We start from the raw sequence: 26,594 nt of genomic DNA on the forward strand, positions 1-26,594 counted from the left end.
CCACCAAGCAACTTTAACTCTCAATTAATTAAGTTGCCACTGAATATAATAATAACGTTGGTCAAATCCTGAAGTCTCCAGTCTGTATTGAAGAAAATTTCCCACCCATTTCAACAGTATTTCTGCCTAAGTGGGTGTGAGTGTCTGCCCAGCCAGACACAGTGCAGAACTGGCAACACAGTGAGTACCTCAAGATTTCATCCCTTTTTTTGTTTTTGTTAAAAGTCAACAACCCATGTAAATTTATAACATCAGCTTTAACACAGGAAACACAGAATCTTGAAATCAGGTACTTTTCTGTGACTTTGAAAATTTCATATGTTTGCTATTAATTTTAGATCTACAAACACAAAAGAATGCATCTGATGCAGTGAGCTGTAGCTCACGAAAGCTTATGCTCAAAGAAATTTGTTAGTCTCTAAGGTGCCACAAGTCCTCCTTTTCTTTTTGTGAATACAGACTAACACGGCTGCTACTCTGAAACACAAAAGAATCAACTCATCCTTAAAGTGAAATTCAGTATGGCCATGGAAAGAAAATTCTAAACATTCCGAAGCAATGTTAAGAACAATGGAAACTGACTTCCAGAAGCTGGACGGTAAAAGTCAGAAGACATTATGCCAAATCTGCATGTGAAAAAAAATGGTTTACTGAAAATAATTTTTATTTTGAGATCTGTTCTTTTCGGGAAAAAAAATGTAAATTGGCCTTCCCTTGCCTCTGCTGCTTCACTAGCCCCTCCTTTAGGTTCACACAATGCTCGCTTTGTGATTATTATGCAATTTTGTCATGTACATTTTGGAAATCATGGATTCCAGGGATTTTTCTTTTTTTTTAATGCTCTCAACATTTCGTGATTTTAGTGGATGTCCAGATGTGATGGAAAAATCTGTTGCATCATTTGCACTAAGAACCTTGAGTTCTGTCAAATAAAAACCTGAGGCTGCATGGAAGGTTAAGAAAGAGCAGGAGCCCACAAACGGCACTGTGGTGACATAAAAAAACAGACCAATGAACTCTTAGGGTATGTATATATTGCAAGGAAACACTCATGGCTGGCTAGTGTCAGCTGACTCAAGCTCTCAGAGCTTGGGCTGTGGCGCTAAAAAATTGCAGTGTAGACATTTGGGGTCTGGCACCTGGCAGGAAAGGTGGGTCTCGGAGTCCAAGCTCCAGCCCGAGCCCGAACACCTACAAGACTATTTTTAGCCCCTTAGTGCGAGCCTGAGTCAGTTGACACAGGCTCTGAGAGTCATTTTCACATTTTGGGTTGCTTTTTTTTTTGCCGTGTAGATGTACCCTTAGTGACAGATTTCACTACTCCCTTCACTAATAGGTTAAAGAATAGACTATTTCAAAATACCGTGGAGAGTTAAAGTTTGAAACAAAACAAAAACATGGCTATAATTTAGACGATCCTGTGTTCAAATATGTTAACCGTTACCACAGCAAAAGCCCAGTTCTAGTTGTTTGCAGTGAAATGGGAAAACAGTTTATTTGAGGTGCAATGTCTGGAACATAAAAACAATACCTGTGATATCTAACTCTTTTTTATGATGAATTTTTATTATTTCTGAGCTTTTCATGATCCTCTCACAACTCTTCCTCCACAGTGGATAAATAAAAACAATGATCAATTATTCTTTCAGAATGGTTAGGGGGTCATGACCCCCTTGATCCTACTGTTAAACCTCCACAAAGATTGTTTCTATCACAGAAGCTCATGTTTGCTCTCCCCCACGCGCCCCCCCCCCCCCCCCGGCCATTACTAGACAACCTCCTAGATATTCTTATTCCCTTTGCCTCAAATAAATTCCTCCAGTACTTCCTTTCTGGTACTTTCATAATTGCACAACACAACTTTTAGCCACATTTATCTTAAAAACAAAACAAAACAAAAAAACCCCACCACACTGAACATTTCAGTTATTAAAGTAATCAGAGAATATATTGCACATATATTTTGTATATCAATACACCACATTACAAATTTTAAATCTCTGTTTATCTAATAAATAGTTATCTGGGAAGATTACTTTCACATGATGCCAACTTCAAATTCTGAGTTAAGGATAAGCAAAAGCAAAAAAAGGCACTATGATATACAAAGAGTAAAACATTTGTCTTTTTCCTTTCTAATAAAGAACCTTTAAAAATGAAATATCAGGACTATCAGTTCCTCACTTCTTGTTCTAAATGGAGGTTACAGCCTTGTGTGACATCGCTATTGAGATTGTTCAAAGCTTAGACCCACTCCTGCACACACTCAGTCATACAAGTAGTCCTTATGCATGCAACAACTGTCCAATGTGTACTACTCACACAAGAGCTACTTGCATGAACAAGATATTTGGGGACAGGTTGGGGACTCCTTGTCAGTTGTTTATCAAAGAGAGAGAAATAAGGTCTGGTATTCACATTCTCCCCCATGTACAAAAGAAACATGAGATTGATTTTATTATACACACACCCACACGCACACACAGACCTTCAGTCATCAGCTTCAGTCATCATAAAAACAAACCATATTACTGTTCCTTTTGCTTCACAGTTCACCTTGAATGTTCAAGGTCCAAGTGTCTTTCCAGTATATACAGTAGCTAACAATAAGTTAAATAAATTGCAATACGAACAATTATGATTTACTAACACAATTCACATATGTTCTAACCAAAGATATGACCAGACTTATTTCAGTTTAGGTTCCTCACTATATCTGAATACAATTTAGATTTCAAGTCAGAACTCTGAAATACATAAAAATTGTAAGAGAATTACAGTAAAATAGTATCACAAGTGGATTACACAAAGAAGTTTCAAGCAATATAATAAATTTAGCACGAAGAACACAAAAGTGATCCCAGTGGACTGTAAAGTAAGAAAAAGTAAGAAATTAATTCTTACTTCTTTTTATTCTCATGTTTAATTGTAAATTATATTTCTAAATTTGTGTCTCTTTTTCATTTTTGCTCCAGCAAAGTCACAAACAGGCACATCAAACGAGTCATTATGGAGCTAATTTGCCAAAAAAAGTGGCAGAGCTCAGCTGGCATCCTGCTCAATGGAGTACATTCCTAAAATGGTGAAATGACTGTTGAGTACCTAACTCTCTAGGCACTACACTGAAGAATCATCATCAACATTGATGATCAATCATCACTTATTGATCCACTCCTGCCCATGTAAATAAGGGGCTTCAATCTCAGAACTTGTCATATTAAACAACAAATTAAAACAAAATCAAAATGTAGTCTGAATTGTTTATTGCTGACTTTTCAGCTAATTCAATCCCTACCTTTTCTGGAGGAGGAGGAGGGTGAAATCTCTTTGCACAAACTAAAAACGCATCAGGCTGTGGCTTGCTGTTCTTCACATCTGGGTCATCTCCCAACACAATATGATGAAATAGATTAAAGAAGTCTTTGTGTTTGCTTGTTTTTATCTGAAATGTCACTCCAGCTGAGCTAGTGGCAATAGCTATAGGTACATTGTGTTGGTGTAGATGGCGGATCAGCTTTTCAACCCCTGAAAGACAAATTAACATGTATTTTAATATTCATGTCCTATTTATGGTACTACAGGCTGTATCATAATGAAGTCGTTTTACTGAATATAATAAGGATTCATTTGTCCTCAGTCATTCTTGAAAGGAATTTTTATTAAGGTTGTCTCCACTGCAACCAGAGGTGTAATTACAGCACATGTAGACATACCTGAGCTATCTTTGATCTAGCTAATTTGAATAACAATAGCAGCAAAGCCACAGCAGCATGGGCAGCACCACGGGCTGAGGAAGATTGCCAGGGACCCTGTGAACTTACTTTTGCGGCTAGCCCTTGCTGTCGAGGCTTCACTGCTATTGTTATTTGAGCTAGCCATGGTTTGTCTGCACATGCTGAAGTCACACCTCACACGGCAAAACAAACTCTAAGCATGAAATATTTTTACTCATCAGAAAAATCAAAGTGTGTTTACCAAGGTAACAGCAGATAATTATTCTTGAATCAAATGCCGATTTTTTGCAAAGCTACTAGACTCAATTCTCCTTGTCTTAGCTACACAAGTTAGAACGGAGGGAGGTATTTCAGCCATCAATGAGCTGGATACAGTTCCTTGATTCTGCAAAATTGATTAGCATGAATTAGAGAAGCCTGGAAGGCTGCTCTAACTTATACTGGCAGTGTAAAATCCCTGAAGGACCTCACATCAGTGGAAAATCAGGGTAGCAGAGCTGCAACATATCTTCTGTAGTGGGTATAAGCATGAACAAAAGGCCAGAGTAATGGTCTGATATCCTCAAAGAAGAAGAATTACAAGGCAAGTAGTTTCTAGTTTCTTCACTTTTATAGACAGAAGGAAAAGTAACATGACAAAATGTGTTATTGTGCTGACATCATTAAACTACAGTTCCATTTTAACTGTTAGACCTATCGTGATTTACTCAACTAATAAAAGAATAATGTGGTTTGCCAAGTCTTCCCAACCAACAAAGATGCAAAACAAGGCTCCAATGCGCTTAATAGATTCAAATTAAGTAATAAAAATAATATTTACATTTTCTAAATTGCTGCACAAAATTGTTTGATGCAAGTCCTACCTGTTCAAATAGCTAAATCCGAGACTTATTAAGATTTTGATTACAATAGTGCAATTTGATACATATTCATATAGCCCCTACTAAATTATCCTAAGAAGCTATACAAACAAATTGTAGGATGTTAGTCACCAAGGTTTAAACCCAGATCAGAGAAAAAATAGATTAATAAGATGGACTTTTGAGGGGAATGTATTCAAAAATGCATTTAACCAACAGGCCTCACACGGGACCTTGGTGCTTTAGTTAGGACCTTCTATCAAGAAAGACTTTTAAAAAAACAATGGAGCCAAATTTTCTAGCATAAATAGTTGCAGTTTCATCAGTTTCAATGGAGATTTTTCCCATTCACTCCAGAAGAAAATTTGGCCCACGTATTATTAAGAGTCAGTCAGCATGGATTCACCAAGGTAAGTCATGCCTGACTAACCTAACTGCCTTCTATGATGAGATAACTGGCTCTGTGGATGAGGGGAAAGCAGTGGACGTGTTATTCCTTGACTTTAGCAAAGCTTTTGATATGGTCTCCCACAGTATTCTTGCCAGCAAGTAAAAGAAGTATGGACTGGATGAATCGACTATAAGGTGGATAGAAAGCTGGTTAAATCATCGGGCTTAGAGAGTAGTGATCAATGGCTCCATGTCTAGTTGGCAGCCGGTATCAAGCAGAGTGCCCCAAGGGTCGGTCCTCGGGCCAGTTTTGTTCAATATCTTCATTAATGATCTGGAGGATGGCGTGGATGACACGAAACTGGGAGGAGTGGTAGATACGCTGGAAGGTAGGGATAGGATACAGAGGGCCCTAGACAAATTAGAGGATTGGGCCAAAAGAAATCTGATAAGGTTCAACAAGGACAAGTGCAGAGTTCTACACTTAAAAGGACGGAAGAATCCCATGCACCGCTACAGACTAGGGACCAAATGGCTAGGCAGCAGTTCTGCAGAAAAGGACCTAGGGGTTACAGTGGACGAGAAGCTGGATATGAGTCAACAGTGTGCCCTTGTTGCCAAGATGGCTAATGGCATTATGGGCTGTATAAGTAGGGGCACTGCCAGCAGATCAAGGGACATGATCATTCCCCTCTATTTGGCATTAGTGAAGCCTCATCTGGAGTACTGTGTTCAGTTTTGGGCCCCACACTACAAGAAGGATGTGGAAAAACTGGAAAGACTCCAGCGAAGGGCAACAAAAATGATTAGGGAGCTGGAGCACATGACTTATGAGGAGAGGCTGAGGGAACTGAGATTGTTTAGTCTGCAGAAGAGAAGAATGAGGGGGGATTTGATAGCTGCTTTCAACTACCTGAAATGGGGTTCCAAAGAGGATGGATCTAGACTGTTCTCAGTGGTAGCAGATGACAGAATGAGGAGTAATGGTCTCAAGTTTCAGTGGGGGAGATTTAGGTTGGACATTAGGAAAAACTTTTTTACTCGGAGGGTGGTGAAGCACTGGAATGGGTTACCTAGGGAAGTGGTGGAATCTCCTTCCTTAGAGGTTTTTAAGCCCTGGCTGGGATGATTTAGTTGGGGATTGGTCCTGCTTTGAGCAGGAGGTTGGACTAGCTGACCTCCTGAGGTCCCTTTCAACTCTGATATTCTATGATTCTATCATTCTAAGAAATGTACTCCAAAATGATAAATGAAACACAGGGGAATTGTTTATAATATGCACTACTGAACAGAGGAGGAAAAAATGAGTTCTCTAGACACACTTTTCTGATGTCATGTATTCACTGTCACAAAATCTAGACAATTCAGCAAAACCCATTCAGCAATATTATGGGGAATTAACATTAATAGTATGTATGCAAGTGTATATACGGTAAAAGATGTGCTATCCAGCCGTTTGCCAACCAGAAAGCTCTATAAACTGGCATTTCTAATTTTCATAGAAAGTCCAGTTTATTGTCCGGTTGGTGCAGGGCCGGCAGGCTCCCTACCTGGCTCTGCATGGCTCCTTGGAAGCGGAAACACATCCCTGCTGCTCCTAGGCGGAGGAATGGCCACAAGGGGTTTGGAATGCAGGGGGAGGAGGGGTGCAGGAGGGGGTGCAGGGTGCAGGCTCTTGGAGGGAGTTTGGGTGCAGGAGGGGCCTCAGGATGAGTTTTGGGGTGGCAGATACGGGGGGCGCTCACCTCGGGCAACTCCCCGCAAGCGGTGACCTGTCCCGGCTACTCCTAGGTGGACCTGTGGCAGGCTGCTCTGCGCACTGCCCCTGTCCCGAGCACTGCCCCTGCAACTCCCATTGGCTGCGGTTCTCATCCTCACACCCCCTACCACACCCAAACTCTTTCCCTCTTAGCTAACCAACATTTTTCACTTACTCGCATCCCCCCATTCCTCCAACATGCCAGATAAAAAAAAACTTTTACTGTATGTATGTATATAAACAATACATGGCTAAACGATACATGTATAACGTTTATGTACACACATGGAAGTGATGTCCATATAATAACTTGCACAACAACAGAATTAATCATTCAACTCTAATAGACTCATTTGCCCTCTCCCCACTAATCCAACTCTAACAGAACTTATTCTACATTTCAAAACTATTAGCATCTTCAAATAGTCACTATTTTTAAAAAGAGAGAGAGACAGAGAGAAAGAAGAAAATAAAATAAACCCATTAGAAGAAATCTCCATGTCCAGTCTCTCCTCCCCGCAGAAAACAAACAAACAAACACGCCTAAAAGTCCAGTATGAATAAGATTCAATCCAAGGCCAATCACAGTTTTTCTGTATATAAAATTGCTATTTTCAATAATTTTTAGATTATGTCTCCCTTCAAATTCTGTACAATTGAGTATGTGGTAAGCAAGGTGAAGGGATATGAAAAAATATTTCCAATTACAAAAAGTACACTACTCTATTAAGGTTCTTATCAACACAGGATCTGAGTACTTTCTAGTAGTTTAATTAAGCACTGTGACTAACATCTGTCACATTTGTTTTCCCATCCTCTCCCTAAAGAGAATTCTTGAGCTGGCCCACTGTAAAAGTTCTGTCTCCTGCACAGACAATCTTTATCCAAATTGTGGTGGGCCTAGTATATTAGCTCCAATTAGATGAACCTGATGTTGTCCTTTGAGTAAATTCTCTGAGCTTGGCCAGGAACAGAAAGTTCAACTCTGGGCAGCAGTTGGCTGATGTATACAGGGTGGTTTTTTTCTGTGTCGGTCAGATTATTGTGTGCTGAAGGAGAAAGGAGTGACTCCTTCTCTGAATGAGGTGTTCACTACGTTGGACAGGAGTGGCACCACTTGCTCCATGGCTCTCTTTCACAAGCCAGGAATGCCATGGTTCGGATTCACACATCTTGGCTTGAGACTCCTTTCAGATGTCAAACCTCCTGATGAGCAACGTACTGAACTCCAGGAATGCAGAGAGGTTATTGGTTGATGGGTGAAGGCAGGGTGGTTTCAGGTTGTTTGGGAACCCTTCCCAAATGTGTAAAAAAAAAAATTCTGTATAATACATATAAACAGTATACACAACTGTTTGGTATAAAGTTTTTATTGGCAGGAGTTTGGGATGGCTGCATTACTCATAACTGGCAAAGCCATGAGAGTGTTAAACAGATAATCTCAAAAGCATGCCAATAAAGTGCTTATACCACATTATCATATAGCCTGTATTTGCTAAATATTTCACAGAGGGAAAAATGAATATTTTAGTTTACAACAAAAGTACTGGTACAGTTTTAAATTAATCTTGACACATAAAGGCAGATTATTTAATACCATGAATTCAACTACACCACATGCTCAGGATAAGAAAAAATAATATTAAAACACTTGGGGAAAATGCCTAATATAGCTTTACTATGCATAACAATGAGATTTTTAAGGTCCAATATCTTGGGAGCTTCCATGGGTAGAAAAAAGTGCTGTGTATTCAACTGTTCAGCCAGAAACCTTCCCCCTTCTGGTCACTTCTCTCTCCCACTCTTGCCCTCCCATGTCATGTTATGTTTCCTTTCCTTCCCATGTAATGTTTCTTCACTGCAACACTCTACAAGGGGTGGGGAAAAGTGAATTAAAGAGGTAAGTCGGGAGAATGGGAAACCTAAGAGCAAATACCTGGGAAAGATGGAAAGAGAGAGAAAAAAGAAAAGGGTTGTGACACAGAGGGGAATGGAGAGAATCCAAAATTTATATTAAACTGACAATCCCATTCCAATCCCCTAAGATGCCTCCCCACCCAACTTTCTTTCTTCCCTATGACTGGAGGGATCTTCACAGGCACTTTTATGTTGAATGATCCCTTGAAAAATGTGTTAACTACTTTTGCTAAACAATCCCTTCTGCCTTGCATTTAGCTATGATACTCTGAGTAAGCTTCCCAGACCTGAAGAAGAGCTCTCTGTAAACTTGAAAGCTTGTCTATCTCACCAACAGAATATAATCCAGTAAAAGCTAATACCTCACCCATCTTGCCTCTCTAACAATCCCAATTCTGTTTCCTAACCTGAGGTAAGTGACAGACACAGAGAGATGCTGAGACACAGAGGGAGGGAGTAAAAGATAAACTGAGGGACAGAGTAGGAAAATGGAAGGGATGACAGGCAGAGGATATTGAAAAGTTAATGGTAGGAAAAATACTGAAAAATTTTGGAAGAGTGAGTTCTTGGGTGGTGATATTCATGTGATAAGTTGCATTTATAATAAAACTCTGACCATCTATACTTTGCCTACTAATTCTTCTTCACCAGGAATAACCAGGCCCTGAGCAGCTTTAAAACAGACTTTTTTTTTTGTTAAAATAAACTTTCCAGCAGTACATTTCCTTCACTTCTTCAAAAAAAGTGGAATACCTTCTCCAAATGTATACTTACCTGAGGCCCATGTTGGTACACACATAGGCCAGAGACCCATTTAAATTCCGATATCTTGTGGCCTACCTAGGCTAGAAATGGGTCTTCATAGTGTTGGAAAGATACATACAGTCCTTGTATTTTTCTAGCTTCATTCTGCAAATACCAATACACTAAACTAACCTTTCAGCCACTGTGTCTTAAAATTACAGAAAAGAAAGCAAAAAATGTGACAGTTTTGCCATCAACTCCCATTATTCCCACCTTGGCTGACATTTTAGATAATGGATAATTACAGGGCTGAGGGCATGACAACTCAAGTTTGATTGTAGAGGAGCAATGGAAGCTTTTTCTCACTTCAGCTGCTATGTGCATACTCAATCAGGTAGACAATATTTGCTGTTTGTGCCTATATTATTCCCCCACCATACAAACTCTCACAACCATTTATGATGCAATATTAAGAGATCTGACATTTTGTTTGTAGCATTTTGTTGCAACATGCCATTTACAGCCATCTGAGACATTTTCTGGCAGTCTATAAAAACAACAGTCCTGCCTGCAATACATCCCCTCCTGCCCCCACGCCCCACAAGTAGCCACATGCCCAGGAATTTTGAGGAACTGGAATTCCTCTTACTGTTAGTAAAGTGTCTATATTAGCAAACAGTCAATCAACTAATCCATCCATCTGGAAACTCAGTAAATCTGTAGATGTGCCTCTCCACAGATTTTTTTCTGTGTTCTCCAGAATCCAGCCAGTCCTTCATTGTTTTTGAAGACAGCCTTTACTATGCAAATGAATTGACCTCTCTCTTGTTACATTTCTAAACAGAAATAAAAGCATGAACAGAAGTGTAAACTTCCTCCTTTAAAATCAATGAAGAATTAATGTAAAAGCCTAGTTGTGTTCGTTTAAATGCCTACATTAACAAAAAAAAAAGTAGCACCCCTTTCTCTGAAAAATGTCATATTGTTTTCTCACTGAAATGCAATTATAAATACAAATTAACTTTTGATTCTGAAAACGTATGTGAAGTCCGAGCCACCACTACACTAATGTGAGAAAACAGATATTTAAACTGCTTCTTGTTATAACCAGAAGTTTTACTTCAAATGAGATTTAATGTAAATAACCTATAGCATTTTACAAGTAGAATAATTTTTCTTGTAAAGAAATACGTCCAATGACTTTGCAGTTTTTAGGTCTGCCCCTATCCCATATGTCCTACCTATCAAAGGGCTAATTTTCCCCAATTTGTGACCTCTTCAAGTGGCTTATTTTCTTCAATCCCATGGCATCTGTTTCAGCTCAGCAGTCAGAGGCTATGTGTACTCAGTTTTCACTAGAGTCAGTTGGCTAAGGAAAAGCACTGTTGTGGAAAGGTTTCAGAGCAGCAGCATGTTAGTCTGTATCAGTAAAAACAACGAGAAGTCCTTTTGGCACCTTAGAGACTAACTAATAAATTTTAGTCTCTAAGGTGCCATGAGGACTCTTCATTGTATTTGTTGTGGAAAGGTTACGTCTTCAGGGTTCTCTCTCAAATTCCCCTAGGTCAGATGTTATGGTATGATTCGCCCCCCCCCCCCCCCCTTTGCATTTTGACTTTACTAGTTCTAAGGGAGCCTGATACTGCTAGATCAGAGGTTCTCAAACTGTGGTCCATTGACGACCAGTGGTCCCCAAGCTCCATTCAGGTGGTCAGCGAGTAGTTTCCTCTAAGGTGCGTGCCTGGGTGGCTGCACATGAGAGAATGAAGGGCCACCCACCTCATTAGTGGAGCCGTGCAGGCGTGGCTCCACCAATTAGGTGCCTGGACCTTGGAGAAGACGCACATGTAAGGTGAGGTGGTGGCCTTGTGACGAATAGGGGGTAAGTGGGAGGGGACAGTGGGGTGAGAAGAGGGGGTGGGGGGAATTTGGGACGTGCAAGGCTGCAGCAGCCAGAGAAAGAAGCAACTTTCCCCAACTCCAGAGCTAGTTACTGGGGAGATACGGCGCTCCTTTCCAGCCCCAGCTCAGGGGTTTCCGTGACGGGGTGGAGCAGAGAGGGAGAGACCCCATTCCTTTCCAGCCCTGCTTGGTGGCTGTTGCGGCAAGGGAGACACCCCTCATTCCCAGCCCCAGATCAGGGGTTGCCACGATGGGGGAGAGAGGGAGAGACCCCCCTCCTTCCCAGCCCCAGCTCGGGGGCTGCTACGGCAGGGGAGAGAGGTCACATCCATCGCATTAGAAAGATAAGACTACTGATATTAAAATGTGAATTGTGTTCTTTTATTTGTAGAACAAAACAAGTTAATTATTATTAAGTTTTTTTTATATAGCACTTTTATCCAAAGTGCCTTACAATATTTAGCTAACGGTACAAACAACGTTTGGAAAGATCATTAAGTGGTCCGCGAAAAAAAAAAAGTTTGAAAACCACTGTGCTAGATCATAGCTATCTATGTATAACTACCTTATTTGTATAGGTTACTTAATTTGTTTTTTAATAACTGGTTAGCATACTAAACTCCACACCCAAGAATGCAGGTAGGGTCCAAAAATAATACATTAGGAAAAAACAGCTACACTTTTTTTTTAAAAAAAGTGTGCTGTGTATCCAAGTGCAGCTGTAAATTAGTTTGTGCTCCTGACACTGTAACAGTGGAAAAAATTATGCTAACAGAAGTTTTCACCACTCTTATTTTTCCTTCAGGATGTTTTACAAAAGATCCAGACCAATAAAATCCATTTTTTATACGAATCAGTTAACACTGGGTGATTATTTACAATGTATTACCATATTCAAGTAACAGTGCAAGTATTACATTGATTCAGCCATAGAATACTTTACTGGGAAGATACAACTTTTTGGTATCTTTCTTGTATTATTATTTTGTAGAAAAAGTTAAAACAAGTGCCAAATGGGAAATTAAATTATATTAAAACTATAAGAAGCCTCCCGCCAAACTATGCATAATTGACATTATGTTCCCATTTACACTGATCTTCAAACCAAACCTGGAAATTTCTTATTAACAAATTACAGTAATGCCAAAAACAAATAAACTAATCAGAAACCCTACTACCACCAAATCACATGCTGAAAATTCATGTAAACTCATGATCTTTAATCTCTAATTTAGGGGCTGCATCTGCTCTCTTCCCGCTAAATTCTTTCTATTTCCTCCATGTCCTAAGTGACACAGCCAGATGCTTGAAGCACCTTCAGGAGATGGCCTTTGCGTGCATCCAGGTTCATCCGAACCCCAGGTCTGGTCATCCTTCAGAGACTGGCTCACGTATTCATCCTGATGTAACAGCCAGTTAAAAAATATCGTCAGTAAAACCAGGTTTATTTAACTAAGATGACAGTGAGAGAAATAAATGAAAGTTAAGCAGAACATCTTCCAACAGACCTTTTGCCCATCTTTAGCCAATCCACTCTACACAAATAGGCTTCAGAATTCAGATCTAGGCTATTATATTATTTATTTACCACACAGGTGAGAAAGAAAGCAAAATGTCTGAAAGCAGGTATTACAATTTCATTTGTAACCAACAATTTCAAACATTTCTACAGATGCAGCTGTACTAAACAAAACCTTGTTAGATGGACGGTAAGTGGCTATGAGAGGCAAAGTTAAGCTTGCTTTTGGAACCTTCTATGATGATATTTTACTAATTTACGTTTGTTTAAAAGAGCATGAACTACTACTGTATTTGAATATTTATCAAGCTTCCCATTACTAATCATTTTCACATTTTAAACCATTTATTTTATTTTAAAAATAAAACTAACATTCCTTGGTATACATACACAGTAGCAATCTTACTTTAAATATTTTGTCTGTTCAGTTTTTTATATATTAATATTCTAAAATACAACCAAATAATCAAGTATTGTAGGTAGAATTTTGGGATGCTTATTATGCTTTCTCCATCTCTTCCTCTTATGGAATGTCCTGCCTTGATTATTTAGCCAGGGATTTAAATTCAATCCCCTTTAGACACAATTTTGAAGTGACAATATTTAATAATTCCAATTTGCATCAGAAGACCAGGGATCAGATCATCATAAGTTAACAGTTAGCAGGCTAAATGAAGAAAATACATAAGGACCATTCAATGCAATCCAGTTGTGCTCCTTCAAATTAACATCCTCTATTAATCAACCATGGTGGTAGATAGAGTACCATGTATTTTACTGTGTGGTATGGCATGGCACACAAACCATAATAGCATGATGCAATATATCACAAAAGAGGAAACATTATCTGAAGGACATGTCCCAATTTACTGTTATTTTGTATCTATGAATGTACCATGTTTTCCAAATAACTGGAAAGTTTTATTGTTAATTTTTCTTGCTTCATTTTTCTCCACCCCTTTTTTTAAAATAGAAAACAACATTGTGTGTAATGGTCATGCATTGTTGACCATTGGGTAGAAGTTGAAGATCAAATAAATAAAAAAATAAAATTGTAAACTGATTTTAGTTAAGTCAGCTGAAATGAACAAGGATCAACTTCAGATGTCAGCATCTTTAAATCCTGATTAATCACAGATGCCAATGAAATTAACAACTCTGAAATAAACAACCAGCAAAAAAGACCAAATTGACAGGATGCAGGTATTGGGAGAACAGAGACTTCCTACAAGAATAGCTCAGCATTTTCATTTTGAAAGTTTAGGAAAAATATAAAATAAAACACAAAAAAGCACAGATTAAAGCAGTCTTCCCCCTTTATTCCCCTGATGCTTCTCTTCAGTCTCACTGGGTTCAGCTGAAACCTTGGTGACAATAATTAGTTCAATCAGTTGACGACCTAGGGATAGTTTGTACTGAACAAGATACTGCTACTGTGTCCTCTTTTACTTTCATTGATCACTGATGTCATACACAGAAGAAGTTCCAGAAAAAAAAGAAAGCTGTTATCACTTGGCTGGAGACAGCATGTCTCTGATTGTTCTGGGGCTCCTATGCCATTATTTTGTATGGGGCCTTTTACATGTAGTCAGTTGTCATGCTTTAAAGCCATGTGATGTCATCTACTCATTCTGCTGTAAAAACTAAGCCAAAAATTCCTGGCTCCATTTAAATCAATGACAAACTCCCATTGCTTATCCAAAAATTGACAAGGTGGAAAGTAATTTATTTCATATTTTCTCTTTGGTCACTGCTGTCTTTGCTAACTGGACACATTCAGAATGTGACACTAAAGACAGTACCAAAATTGCCAGAGAGAAGAAAAAAACAATTTTCACTTTTATTTTAATGTAAATTGAAGAAGTGTTTGGAGGAATAAGTGGTTTTATAACTGCTAAGTACAAAGGACCTTCTGAGGAAACAGATATTCTTATCTTCTGATGTTTTTCAGAGGTTTCTTCTTGGGCCTACTCATCCAATTCTCTAATCTTTTCTAAATGTACATCAATCAGATGCTTTCTGAGCAACAATCTGCTAAGAATAATATGAACTTTCCTGCAGTAGAATTCCTTAAAAATTAATGCAAATTCCAGGGACCTTTTTGAAGCTTAAGCTAAGAGACATCGGGGGAAAACTGAGAATGTACTATTCCCTACATTAAACTTCAGAACTGAGGACAACTACTTTCTAGGTCAGAAGACCCAAATTAAACAAACAGTTGTATCCTTTAGATGGCAAAACACTGTATGAATACCACAGCACACTATGACTCTGCACCACCTGTTCACTCCTTTGATGGGAGCCAACAGGACATTGAAATATGCAATCATATTGCTCTTTGAGCATTTCGTGATTACAAAGAAACCCAGTACTGTAGGTCTGCTGTTGGATCTCCAGTAGAAAAGCTGGACACTTGTTGAGGTCAGTGTTGCAACTGTGATATTTGGGAGCGAACATTTTCTGGAACCAGGAAGGACAATTAGAAGAAAAAAATAATCTCTAAAGGTGGGTTCAATTTTGGGCCTGTCATTCTTGACAAGTAAACCTTTAGGGCATCCAGCTGACAATCCTTTAGGACAGTGAACCCAATTCTGAGATAGTTTCAGGCAATCTGGAACATCTGGTTACACTTACAAGTACATTAACTTCCCTGTACATTTCTAAACAAGTTTTGTTATGGACAGAAAAATTACAGTGATAAAGAGACGCAAGTTATAATATGGTCTTTCAGGTTTTTTTTTGTTTATTTGTTTGTTTTTTTACTTTGTGTCAGGACAACAAATACTGTAGCATCTACCCAACTTAACCCCCCCTCCCCCACTATCACTTAAAATAACCATTTTAAAATATTACTGCTCTTCAATTTAAAATATAAGCACCAACTGTAGTCAATTAAAGCAAACCATTCACTAGGGAATTTTCACAGATTAAGCCAGAAATATTTTCAGATTCAGGTGAAAGGTGAAACAGATCAACTACATGAAGCCTCAGGCTATATGCATGAAAAATGCTGAAGGCTTCACATTACCTTCAACTTGTCTGAATGTTTTATTTTCTCTCCTGGATTTCTTCTTTTTTAAAAAAAGCAAACAAACAAAAAAGCAAACCCTTCTTTAAAACAAACAAAAATAGGTAACTTAAAATATATATAATATAATATATACTTTAATACTTTAATATATACTTTGAGATGTTTATGGAATGTGGAGATGTAATTTAGTAAAGAATATTCTATTTTACACCTTACCTATTAAATCTTTGGTTCTCCTTCCTCCTGCAATCCCTTCTGATTTTTAAAGCAATTGGAATAGTTATATAACAATCACATGACAAAAGAACACACCTATAGCATGTGCTATTTTTCTCATATTGATGCAGTTGAGCAATATGGTATGACAGCCTGGGATTTACAGCTAACAACAGTAGCTATCACAAGAGTTAAGGTAGCTTCAGTTTCCATTATAACTCAGTGTTTATATATGCAAAGTTTCCAAAATATTCAACTTTTGGACTCATATGTTTTTTGCTAAATATATATTGTTTGAAGAGGGCTACACCAAAAATGGCCAAAGTTTAAAAGGTGAACTGTAGCACATGTGTAGTTCTTAATAGAGAGTCTGTACTCTGCCAGTGGATATGGAGTACCGGAAAGACTTGGAGCTAGCCCCCACCCCTCTGGAGGGGGTGGGGGAGCTGCGGTCTGCTCCTTAAAGGAGCAGAACATGGCTAGGGAGGGCATTCATTCTTTACATGGCTTTACCAGAACAATACATATGCTAACAAACTTAAACAAAGGCGTTGTTTAAGAGCCTAACTTTCCAGTTTTGTGGGTGAGAAAACTATAAGTGAAGACTATAATGCTAACGGCCTTAAACCAGTTGCCTCAGGAATCTGCCAAGAATTTTGCTGAAAATATGTTCCTCATCTTAGCAACGGAGCTAAGACTTATCACACAGCTGCCCAGCTTTATTCGAATGAAACTCCTTCTGATCTGACAGCTCAGGCATTGTCACTTTTGTCCAGAACAATTTACAAACTTGGAACCTAATCCTGTAAACCCCAATGATCAATCCCATTGAAGACAGTGGGACTATCTGCATGACTATGGACCATTTTTGTGGACTGGTAAGAATTTCAGGAGTATGTTTCTATAAAGGAAGTGGAATCCCCCATTGAAATGCAATGTTTGGGTACAATACCATAAACCAGTTTAGGATACAGTACTACTTAAAATTTGTCTTTTAATAAGTCTTACATATGCTGAAATGTCTCCTCACCCAACTCCTATATTCCATATAAACAGACTGAATACTACATATTTTGGGGGAAAGTGAGTAGTTAAGCATGTTGATGTTTATATATACAAAGAGGGGCATTGGAGGGGACGGGGAGAGCATGTGGGCCCCAGGCTGGGGCAGGGAGGAGTCACATGGAGGGTCACGTGGGGAGGTCACGTGCCCCCCCGCCTTGTGTCCCTCCCATGAGTGCAGTACCGGTAAGAAATGATTTCTCCTTGCACCACTGGTTGCTCCCATGCTGTCTCCTTCATCCCCCCACCCCTTTCCAGTGACTGTATTGGGCTCTCTTGCTGCTTCTGAGTGTGCCAGCAGCTGAGTGAAGTGGACTAGGCTCCTGATTCCTGAAGTCTCTTCAGTGATTGTAACTCTAGTCCATTTCACTCTGATGCGAGGACACCCAAAACAAAACAAGCAGCCTATGAACACAGTGGAAGTTCTGGAGGGAAGCAGAGATTGCTGAGAAACAACAACAGAGATCGCAAATACACACTGTACTGTTTAGGATACCTAACCAAGTGTGTATAACCCATATCTTACATGAGTCATATCCAATAGTGCATGAATGGGAAACTTGAAGATTATAACCTCTTTGTGCAAAGGCTGCCTATCTCTATTTCCAAATCATTTGTAACTCCTACACTGAATCTGATGTCAGACCAACCTAAAGCTCTTCAAGATTTCATCACCCTGTTTAATCAAAGAAAAACTAACATTGCCATCAGACCTCTGGTAACTTGATTGGATTTCTAGTTGATTTGATCATAATCCTTTAAGACTATGAAAGCAATTCTTCCGTAGAAACATTTGTAGCTTTTGAGCACAAAAATGCGCCCAAGGAAAATAAAATACTCATTCCACACAAAGAGGGTGAAGCAGACTGTGCCAAAACTCAAATGGTTTTTAAAAATGTTTTTGGTGTAACTTGATGCTCTACAGACCTGAGAATCACAAATCATTATCTGCACATGGCCTCGATCCTCAAGTGAAACTGGTATTGTTACTGTGATGACGGGAAAGTAATAAGGGTAGAGTCATCCACCATTTGCTGTAACTGTTATAGATCCAGTGTTCAGTAGACCTTAGAAATATCTCCTATGTTCACCTGTTTCATTTTTATTATGAAATGTTCTTTAGGAGTATAATCAGCAACGTGACATTACTAGATATGAGTCAATAATGCAGAAAAAAAAGTGAGCATCATTCTGGGATGTATTAGCAGGAGTGTTGTAATAGAGGTTACTTACCTGCTACTGGAGGTTCTTCGAGATATGTGGTCCCAATCTGCATTTCTCAATTGGGATACATTTGCATACTATGCGCTTGAGTCCGGAATATTTTGTAAGCAGAGTCCACTGGCCTGCAGCTGAAGTAAGCCCACATCCCCTCTGGAATGGGAATATAAAGTAGTCGGTAACAAAGGGTAATACAACCTGAGATCCATTTTGAAAGTGTCTGTGTCAATACAGTTTGACTTCTCTAGCATTCTGCTTTGTAAACAAGCAGTTTAGGTGTCTTTCTAAGATCCTTTGTTCTTTGCACATAAAAGGCCAAAGCCCTTCGAACATCCAGAGAATGCAGCTGTCTCTCTTCATAAGAGGCATGGGGTTGTGGAAAAAAAAAAACTAGTAGGTGACTTATCTGAGTTAATATGAAACTCTGAAACTACTTTAGGAATTAATCTAGGATGGGGTGTAATGAGACTTTTTTTTATAGATGGTAGTATACAGTGGGTCTGCCATGAGCATTCCCAGCTTGCTTACTCGTCTGGCTGACATTATGGCTACTAGAAAGGCCAACTTCATGAAAAGACAGGCCATAGAGCACATACCTAGAGACTCAAAGGGGAGTTTAGTGAGTGACGATAAAACAAAACTGAGGTCCCACTGAGATGCAAACTTCACCAATGGTAAAAAGGATCTGACAATCCCATTTAGAAATCTAGTTTTGACATGATGATTGAATATGGTATGGCTATTCACCAGAGGATGGAAAGTTGCTGATTGCTTCTGGGTGCACTCGCAGATAACTGAGCGTAAGACTTAAGCATAAATTGGTACTCTAAGATAGCAGGGATCCCAGCTGATTCTGGAGGCAAATTGAGAAATGCCTCCATTTTGTTGTCTAACAGCTTCTCATAGAGTCTTTTCTGCTTTAGTTAAGGATGGACTACACCCTTTTAGAACACAAGTACTCTGTTTCTGACAGCCATCCAAATGCCACACCCTGAGTTGCAACAGTCCTGGACTTGGGTGCTTGAACCTACCCCATAGCTGTGCTAGAAGGTCTGGCAACATGGGGAAGTTCATGGGTGGGTGAACTAAGTGCTTCAGCAGATCTGTGAAGAAGAACTGTCTCAGCCAGCTGGGTACAATCAGGATGATTCAAGCTCTGTCTCGGTGGATCTTCCATAGAACTTGTAGTATCAATGGGATGGGAGGAAAAGCATACCCAAGTCGACTCCTCTGACACACCAGCAGGGCATCTCTCATCAATCTCTTGCTCATAGCTGCTTTGGATATGTACCAAAGAATATTCCTGTTCTCCTGCAAGGTAAAAAGGTTCCCAGCCAGCATTCCCCACTGGGTGACGATGTCATTGAGAATTGAATTGTGGATCTCACATTCATGATTTCCAAAAAAATGTCTGCCCCAGGCAGTTCGCTAGGGTGGTGGTTTTCAAACATTTTTTTCTGGAGACACAAATGAAGAAAATTGTTGGTGCCCGTGGCCCAACGGAGCTGGGGATGAGAGGTTGGGGCTGTGGGAGGGAGCTCTGGGCTGAGGCTGGGGGTTAGGGTGTGTGAGGGGGTCAGGACTCTCAGCTGGGGGTGCAGGCTCTGGGGTGGGGCCGGGGATGAAGGGTTCGGGGTGCAGGAGGGGGCTCTGGGTTGGGTGGAAGGGGGCTCAGGGCTGGGGCAGAGGATTGGGGCACGGGGTTGGGGCATGGGCTTACCTCAGGCGGCTCCTGGTCAGTGGCGCAGCGGGGATGCTAAGGCAGGCTTCCTGCCTGTCCTGGCCCTATGGACCATGCTGTGCCCTGGCTCCTAGGCGGAGGTGCGCAAACAGCTCCTGACCACAGGCCCTCCCACCCCCCCGCCAGCTCCCGGCTAGTGGGAGTGCAGAGCTGGTGCTCAGGGTGGGGGCAGCGCACAGAGCCCCAAGGCCTCCCCCGGCTTAGGAGCCAGACCTGCTGCTGGCCGCTCCTGGGGTGCAGCACAGTGTCAGAACAGGTAGCCTGCCTTAGCCTGGCAGCACCACCAATGGGACTTTGAATGGCCTGGTTGGCGGTGCTGACCAGAGCCTCCATGACCCAGTGTCTTACATTCCACGACCCACAGTTTGAAAACCACTACACCAAGGAGTTTAGCACTCCTGGTAAATATAATGCTGATAGAGTTACGTAATGGCTGATGCACCAATTCCAGAAGGTGACTGCCTGTATGCATAAATGGAGAGATCTTGCTCCCTCCTGCTTGTTTATATTGAATAGCGTGGCTTATTGTCCGATATTATTTGGACATATCTGGATCAGATGAGTGGTAGGAAGGCATCACAAGCTTGATAAATCGCTGTGAATTCTAGCAAATTGATATCCATTCTGGACTCCAGTGGGGTCCAGTCGCCCATGTGAGTGCCCCAACCCAAGAGGGAGACATTAGTAAATATTGTTGCCTCGGGAGTTACTGTGATGAAAGACCGTAAATCATTCTCTTCTCACCCATGCTGCCACTACTGAAAAAACCTTCACAGAGACCCTGGGTGCTGTAGCTAGACTGAGGGAAAGAGCTCTGAATTGGTAATGCTCCTGATCAAAGAGAAACCTCCTGTGGGCTGAGCGGATGTGAAAGTTAAATTATACATCTTTCATGTTGACAGACACAAACCACGTGCCCGCCTCTAAAGAGGGAATTATTGAAGCCAAGGATATCATACGGAATTTTAGTTTTTGAATAAACCTGTTCAGTTGTCAGATCGAAAATTGGCCTCCATCCCCCATTCTTTTGGGGGATCAAGAAGTAAGGGGAATAGAATCCCTTCCCTTGATGTAGAGGTGAAACTCTTTTTATGGCTCCTCCGAGGAGAAGAAAGTTCACCTGTTGTCATAGAATCTCCTCATGAGAGTGGTCCCTGAAAAGGGGGTTTGTGGATAGGAGGTAACAGAAACTATCAGAGAGTTGTCATGAATAAATCTCTAATAATCATTTGTCTGCAGTTAGGGCCTTCCAGTTTTTGGCAAATTGGGTAAGGCAGCCTCCAAATATCAGAGGAGAGGAGTGAGGCAGCATCAATAAAGGGACACGGGTCTTGACACTCCCTTCAAAAGAAACTCTTTGCTTGGGGTTAGAGTACAGTGTGGTGGGGAACGTTGCAGAGACTGGATTTCTAGATCCATAAACTCACTCTGGGGGTCATGGATCAGCATTCATATCACGCTCCCTGTCAGTACCTGGCCCAGGCTCGGGAAGCAAATGATCCAACCAGTGTACTAAATGATCATAATGGTCCCTTCTGACCTTAGTATCTATGAAACTATGAATCCTGGTCACGTGCCACCTGAGGCACACTGCACACCCACTGTCTCTTGCCTGGTGGCTTCTAAGGACATTGGTAGTAAAATAGCTGAGGAGGCGGTCTTGCCCTATACCCATCTATAGTGTTCTCTCATAGGGGCAGGGGTATAAACGCCAAGCGAGCAAAGTGCTGTCCTCAAGTTTTTAAGGGAGTGGAGAGACTCATCTGTCTTTTCATGGAATAGGTTGATAATATCGAAAGGCAGATCTGGTATGGTACTCTGCACCTAAGGATTGCAACCCCGAGTGTCTCCTCGTAACAGTGACCGTAGCCATTCCCCTAGATGCATTATCTGCCACATCCACCACAGCTTGGAGGGAAGTTTTGACCACCAATCTGCTCTCATCCACTAAGGCCTTCAAGTGGGTCCTATCCTCCTCAGGGAGCTTGTCCTTAAATTTGAAAAATCTTGTTATAATTAATAAAATAATATTTGGCCAAGAGGACCTGAATAATTTGAGATCCTGAATTGGAGGGAGGTGGAAGAGAGAGCCTTTCTCCCTAGAAGGTCGAGTTGCTTGTGTCTATTATCAGAGGGAGTAGCCTGCGGGTGTTGTTGCTTGGATCATGCTGTAGCCACCTGCACCACTAAAGAGTTAGGCAGTGATTGAGAGAACAAAAACTCATACCCGCCCCCCTGCCGCCAAATGGGACAAAGTAGCGCATCTTGGCTCTCTTATGATGGGAGCACAAGAAGCAAGAGTATGCCAAACCATCCTTACCAGATCCATGATAGCCTCATTGATGGAGAGGGCCACTTGATTGGGAGACTGGGACCAGAAAGCTGCAGAATGTCTACTAAATTGTGCTGAGGTTCCTGGTCTTTCTCAAGTTGAATCTCTAGCTTTGCAGGCACCCTGTGCATAAGCTCTTGATATTTTTAAAGTCATCCAACGGAGACGGAGAAGATGGAGTAACCACCTTATCCCCTGAAGATGACAAGATCACTCCCAGAATAGCTCACCTTCCCCTTCTGAATATTCCAGTGGGGACGATTGTGGGTGTCCACAGGATGGCAAATAGGTCTCCTGTACGAATCCTGGGTGTCTATGGTAGGGTTCCCACGGTCCCCAGTATTGCCAACTGGCTGAGGAGGACCACCTGTCTCTTGGCCAATCATATCTGGTCAGAGACTGAAACCCTAATCTTCTGGGGCTCCTGTCTAGTGCCACCTCCATCCAATGCCGCAGCAGCTCCTGTGGGGCCTCAGACTCATCCACTGAGAAAGCTGGATCCCTTACCTCTGGTACCAATGATTGTGCCCCAAGGATGGCAGGTGGGATAGAAGAATGACTCTGCCTTGCCAGGATAGCATCTTCCTCTTGTGTATCCACATCCCAGAATAGACAGTCCCAATAATGTGCATAGTGAAGAGCAAATGTCCCCCAGGGAGACGTAGGAGAGTCCATTGGTGGAGCCATCAGAACCGGAGCTTCCTTGGTTACTATGGTGATTGGCTCCCTCCAGGGCTGTGTCACTACTGGTACACATTGGCTTTAAAAGAGGATGGGAGTACCAGGAGCTGTTTAACCCAAGCCTTCACCATTGGAGTCATACCCTTGTGTGCCTCCCTAGGGACTGAGTGGCTATATTTACTTAGGCCTAAGCCCTTAGTCCCCATATGCGCCAAATTTGATGGGGTCAGGGAGTGATCCTCTCTCTTTGGAGCAGTCTTAGATTAAGATGGCTTGTCCTTGTATCTATGAAAGTGCCATTTGCTCTCATGTGAAGCCTTTTTTTAGGCTTAACAGTCTTAGCCTCTGCTTGGTGAGACTGATGTATGGGGCAGGCCAGGAGGGAAGAGGAGGTCCCTTAGACCAGATCTCATTGGAGCTTCATAGTCTTCTCCAGGAGATATTTTCTGAGTGTTAGTTCCCAACCCTCATGAGTTCTGGGGGAAAAAGATGCTGCACTTAATAGAAGTATGAGACTCACCTAGGCAGCAGAGGCAGTACTGATGTTTGTTGCTCACCGAAAAGGAGCAATGGAAGGAAACAATTTTTTAACCTGGGGACACAGGGCATAATCCAAGACTACTCAGGGTGACAATGTCCCTGGGTGGGAAAGAAATGGGGGAAAAAACTATCTAACTATACTTTGTAGAGTATACTACAGAGACTACTAAAACTATCTCTGTATAATACCTTACTGCAATGATGCAGTAAAAAGGGAGCTGATGACATCGAAGATTTCAACTCACATCCTGAGGGGGTAAGAAGAAACTGGAGAGGCGTGTGCCTGCACCACCTTTTATGGCCGCGGGTCGGAGCACAAGGAGAGCTATGGTGTGCGTGCAGGCCAAAGGACACTGCTTATGAAAAATTCCTGATTCAGGTGCATAGTGTGCATGCGTATCCCACATGTGGAACACACATAGGGACCATCATACAGAGAAATAATTCTTCCACTCTGCTCAGCACTGATAAGGCCTCAACTTGGAGTACTGTTTCCAGTTCTGGGTACCATACTTCAGAAAAGATGTGAATGAATTGGAGAAAGTCCAGAGGAGAGCAACAAAAATGATTAAAGATTAAAGATCTAGTAAACATGACCTACAAAGAAAGATTGGAAAAACTGGGTTTAGTCCAGAAAAGAGAAGACTGAGGAGGGATAACAGTCTTTCAGTAGGAAAAGGCTGTTACAAAGAAGAGGCTGATACATTGTTCTTCTTAACCACTGAGGACAGGATAAGAAGTAATGGGCTTAAATTGAAGCAAGAGAGATTTACGTTAGACATTAGGAAAAACATTGTAACTGTAAGGGTAGCTAAGCTTTATAACAAATTAGCTAGGGAGGATATGGAATCTCCACCACTGAAAGATTTTAAGAACAGGTTAGACAAACATCTGTCAGGGATGGTTGTGAGGGATGGTCTAGATACTACTGAATCCTACCTAAATGCAGGGGATGGACTAAATGACCTATCAAAGTCTCTTCCAGTCCTACATTTCTACGACTATTCCTATTCTCAGATATATATATAAAATAGAGCTGGAAATTAATCTATTTCCAAGCCAAGGAAGTAACTAGCTGCTAGTAACTAATGCATCTTTCTCACTTTCCTGCACTTTAAACAATAGCAAAGATTCTTCTCAGAGTGCAGTTGAGTCCATGTTCCAAGTAGGATTCTTCCCCTTTCCAACACAGCTTCAAGAACTACCCCATTCATCCCATAAATTAACTTACATAACTGCAATGACTGCTAATTACACCTGTAACCAGTCAGAAATATAAAAAGAAAAAGTGTCATTGGTACATCCTGACAGCTCTGTCAAGCTGATATTTCCTAGGCCTAAACCAAGCCTAGATTAGCAGGAGACAAATTGAGGTTTAATAAACTGCTAAAATAACAAGTTCCATCCTGCACAATGTGCCACACTATGTGATAATATGTACGTAAAGGGCAATGCAAGAATGTTCCTTGCATTCACTCACGGGCCCCATGAAGTTAAGTACAATTTATAGTGACAATGTGTTCCCTCACACAGAGGGAATATAAATTATGTAAGAAATAAACTATACCCAACTTTAGGGCTTTGGGATCAGAAGAATGACTTTATACAGTCAAGGGAGCACTGTTGCAAGTTCATGTTTCTACCAATCTAAAAGCAGGTGGAAAAGGGACCTTGGCAGCATGTTAAATTGGCTATACATTTTGTTTTATTGATATGAACATTTCCAGAGGTCTAGTTAAGAGATCTAATTTCTTTAATTATATAAATATAACAAGGTTTTAGTTTTTCCTATGGACTCTCCTAATTTATTTTTTAAAGAGATTCTATGGCTGTGTTCACAATTTAATCTAACTATGATTGGTCAATAACGTTTTTGACTGTCCAAGTTGCCAGAGCTCCAAGAGGTAATTCTGGCTTTAATTAAAAAAGTTGGTGAAATCCTGAAAAGTTTTAACTTGACATTGATCCCAAGCAAAAGTAATGGAGCAGCTGATATGGGACTTGATTAATAAAGATTTAAGAAAGGCAATATAATTAATGCCAATCAACATGGTTTTATGGAAAATAGATCTTGTCAGACTAACTTGATATCTTTTTTGATGAGATTACAAGTTTGATTGCTAAAGGCAATTGTGTTACTGTAACCATACTTAGACTTCTGTAAGACATTTGACTTACTACTACACAACATTTTGATTAAGAAATTATAACGAGACAAAATTAACATGGAATATATTATATGCATTAAAAATTAGCTAACTGACACGTCTCGAAATATAATTGTAAATTGAGGAGTCATCATTGAAAGGGTGCGTTTTAGTGGGGTTCCAATGAGATCAGTTCTCAGGATTATGCAATTTAATATTTTCATCAATTAGACCTGCAAGAAAACATAAAATCTTCACTGAAAGTTTGGGAAAGTGGTAAATAATGAAGAGGACAGGTTACTGATACAGATTGAGCCAGATTATTTTATAAACTGGGCAAAAGCAAACACAGTTTTACTACAGCCAAATGTAAAGTCACAGAACTAGGAACAAAGAATGTAGGCCAAGCAGGATGGGGGACTATATCCTGGGAAGGAGTGACTCTGAAAAAGATTTGGGAGTCACAGCGTATAATCAGCTGAATGTGAGCTCCCGGTACACTGTTGTGGCCACAGGACTAATGAAATAATTGGATATATAAACAGAGAACTCACAAGTAGAAATAAAGAAGTTATATTACTTCTGTATTTGGCAGTGCTGCAATTACAATTGGAATACTGTGTTCAATTCTGTGTCCACAATTCATAAAAAAGTTGAAAAATTTGAGAGGTTTCACAGAAGAGCCTCTATACTGATTACAAGATTGGAAAATATGCCTTAAAGTGAAAGATTCAAGAAACTCAGTCTGTTTAGCATAACACGAGGAAAAGAAATTTGATAATAGAAGGCTCTTAAACT

General features: G+C 40.6%; 1 protein-coding gene across 1 annotated transcript in view; it reads right to left on the reverse strand.

The window, feature by feature from the left end:
* The window catches only part of PUDP (pseudouridine 5'-phosphatase), a 138,021-nt gene that overhangs the window by 63,008 nt on the left and 48,419 nt on the right, over nt 1-26,594 (reverse strand). The window contains exon 3 of the mRNA XM_074966414.1: nt 3,296-3,525. Within this exon, the coding sequence (XP_074822515.1) occupies nt 3,296-3,525 (230 nt within the window). The remainder of the gene's footprint in view (nt 1-3,295; nt 3,526-26,594) is intronic.

This window comes from Natator depressus, chromosome 1 (genome assembly GCF_965152275.1).
Source record: "Natator depressus isolate rNatDep1 chromosome 1, rNatDep2.hap1, whole genome shotgun sequence".
NCBI classification, from domain to species: domain Eukaryota; kingdom Metazoa; phylum Chordata; order Testudines; family Cheloniidae; genus Natator; species Natator depressus.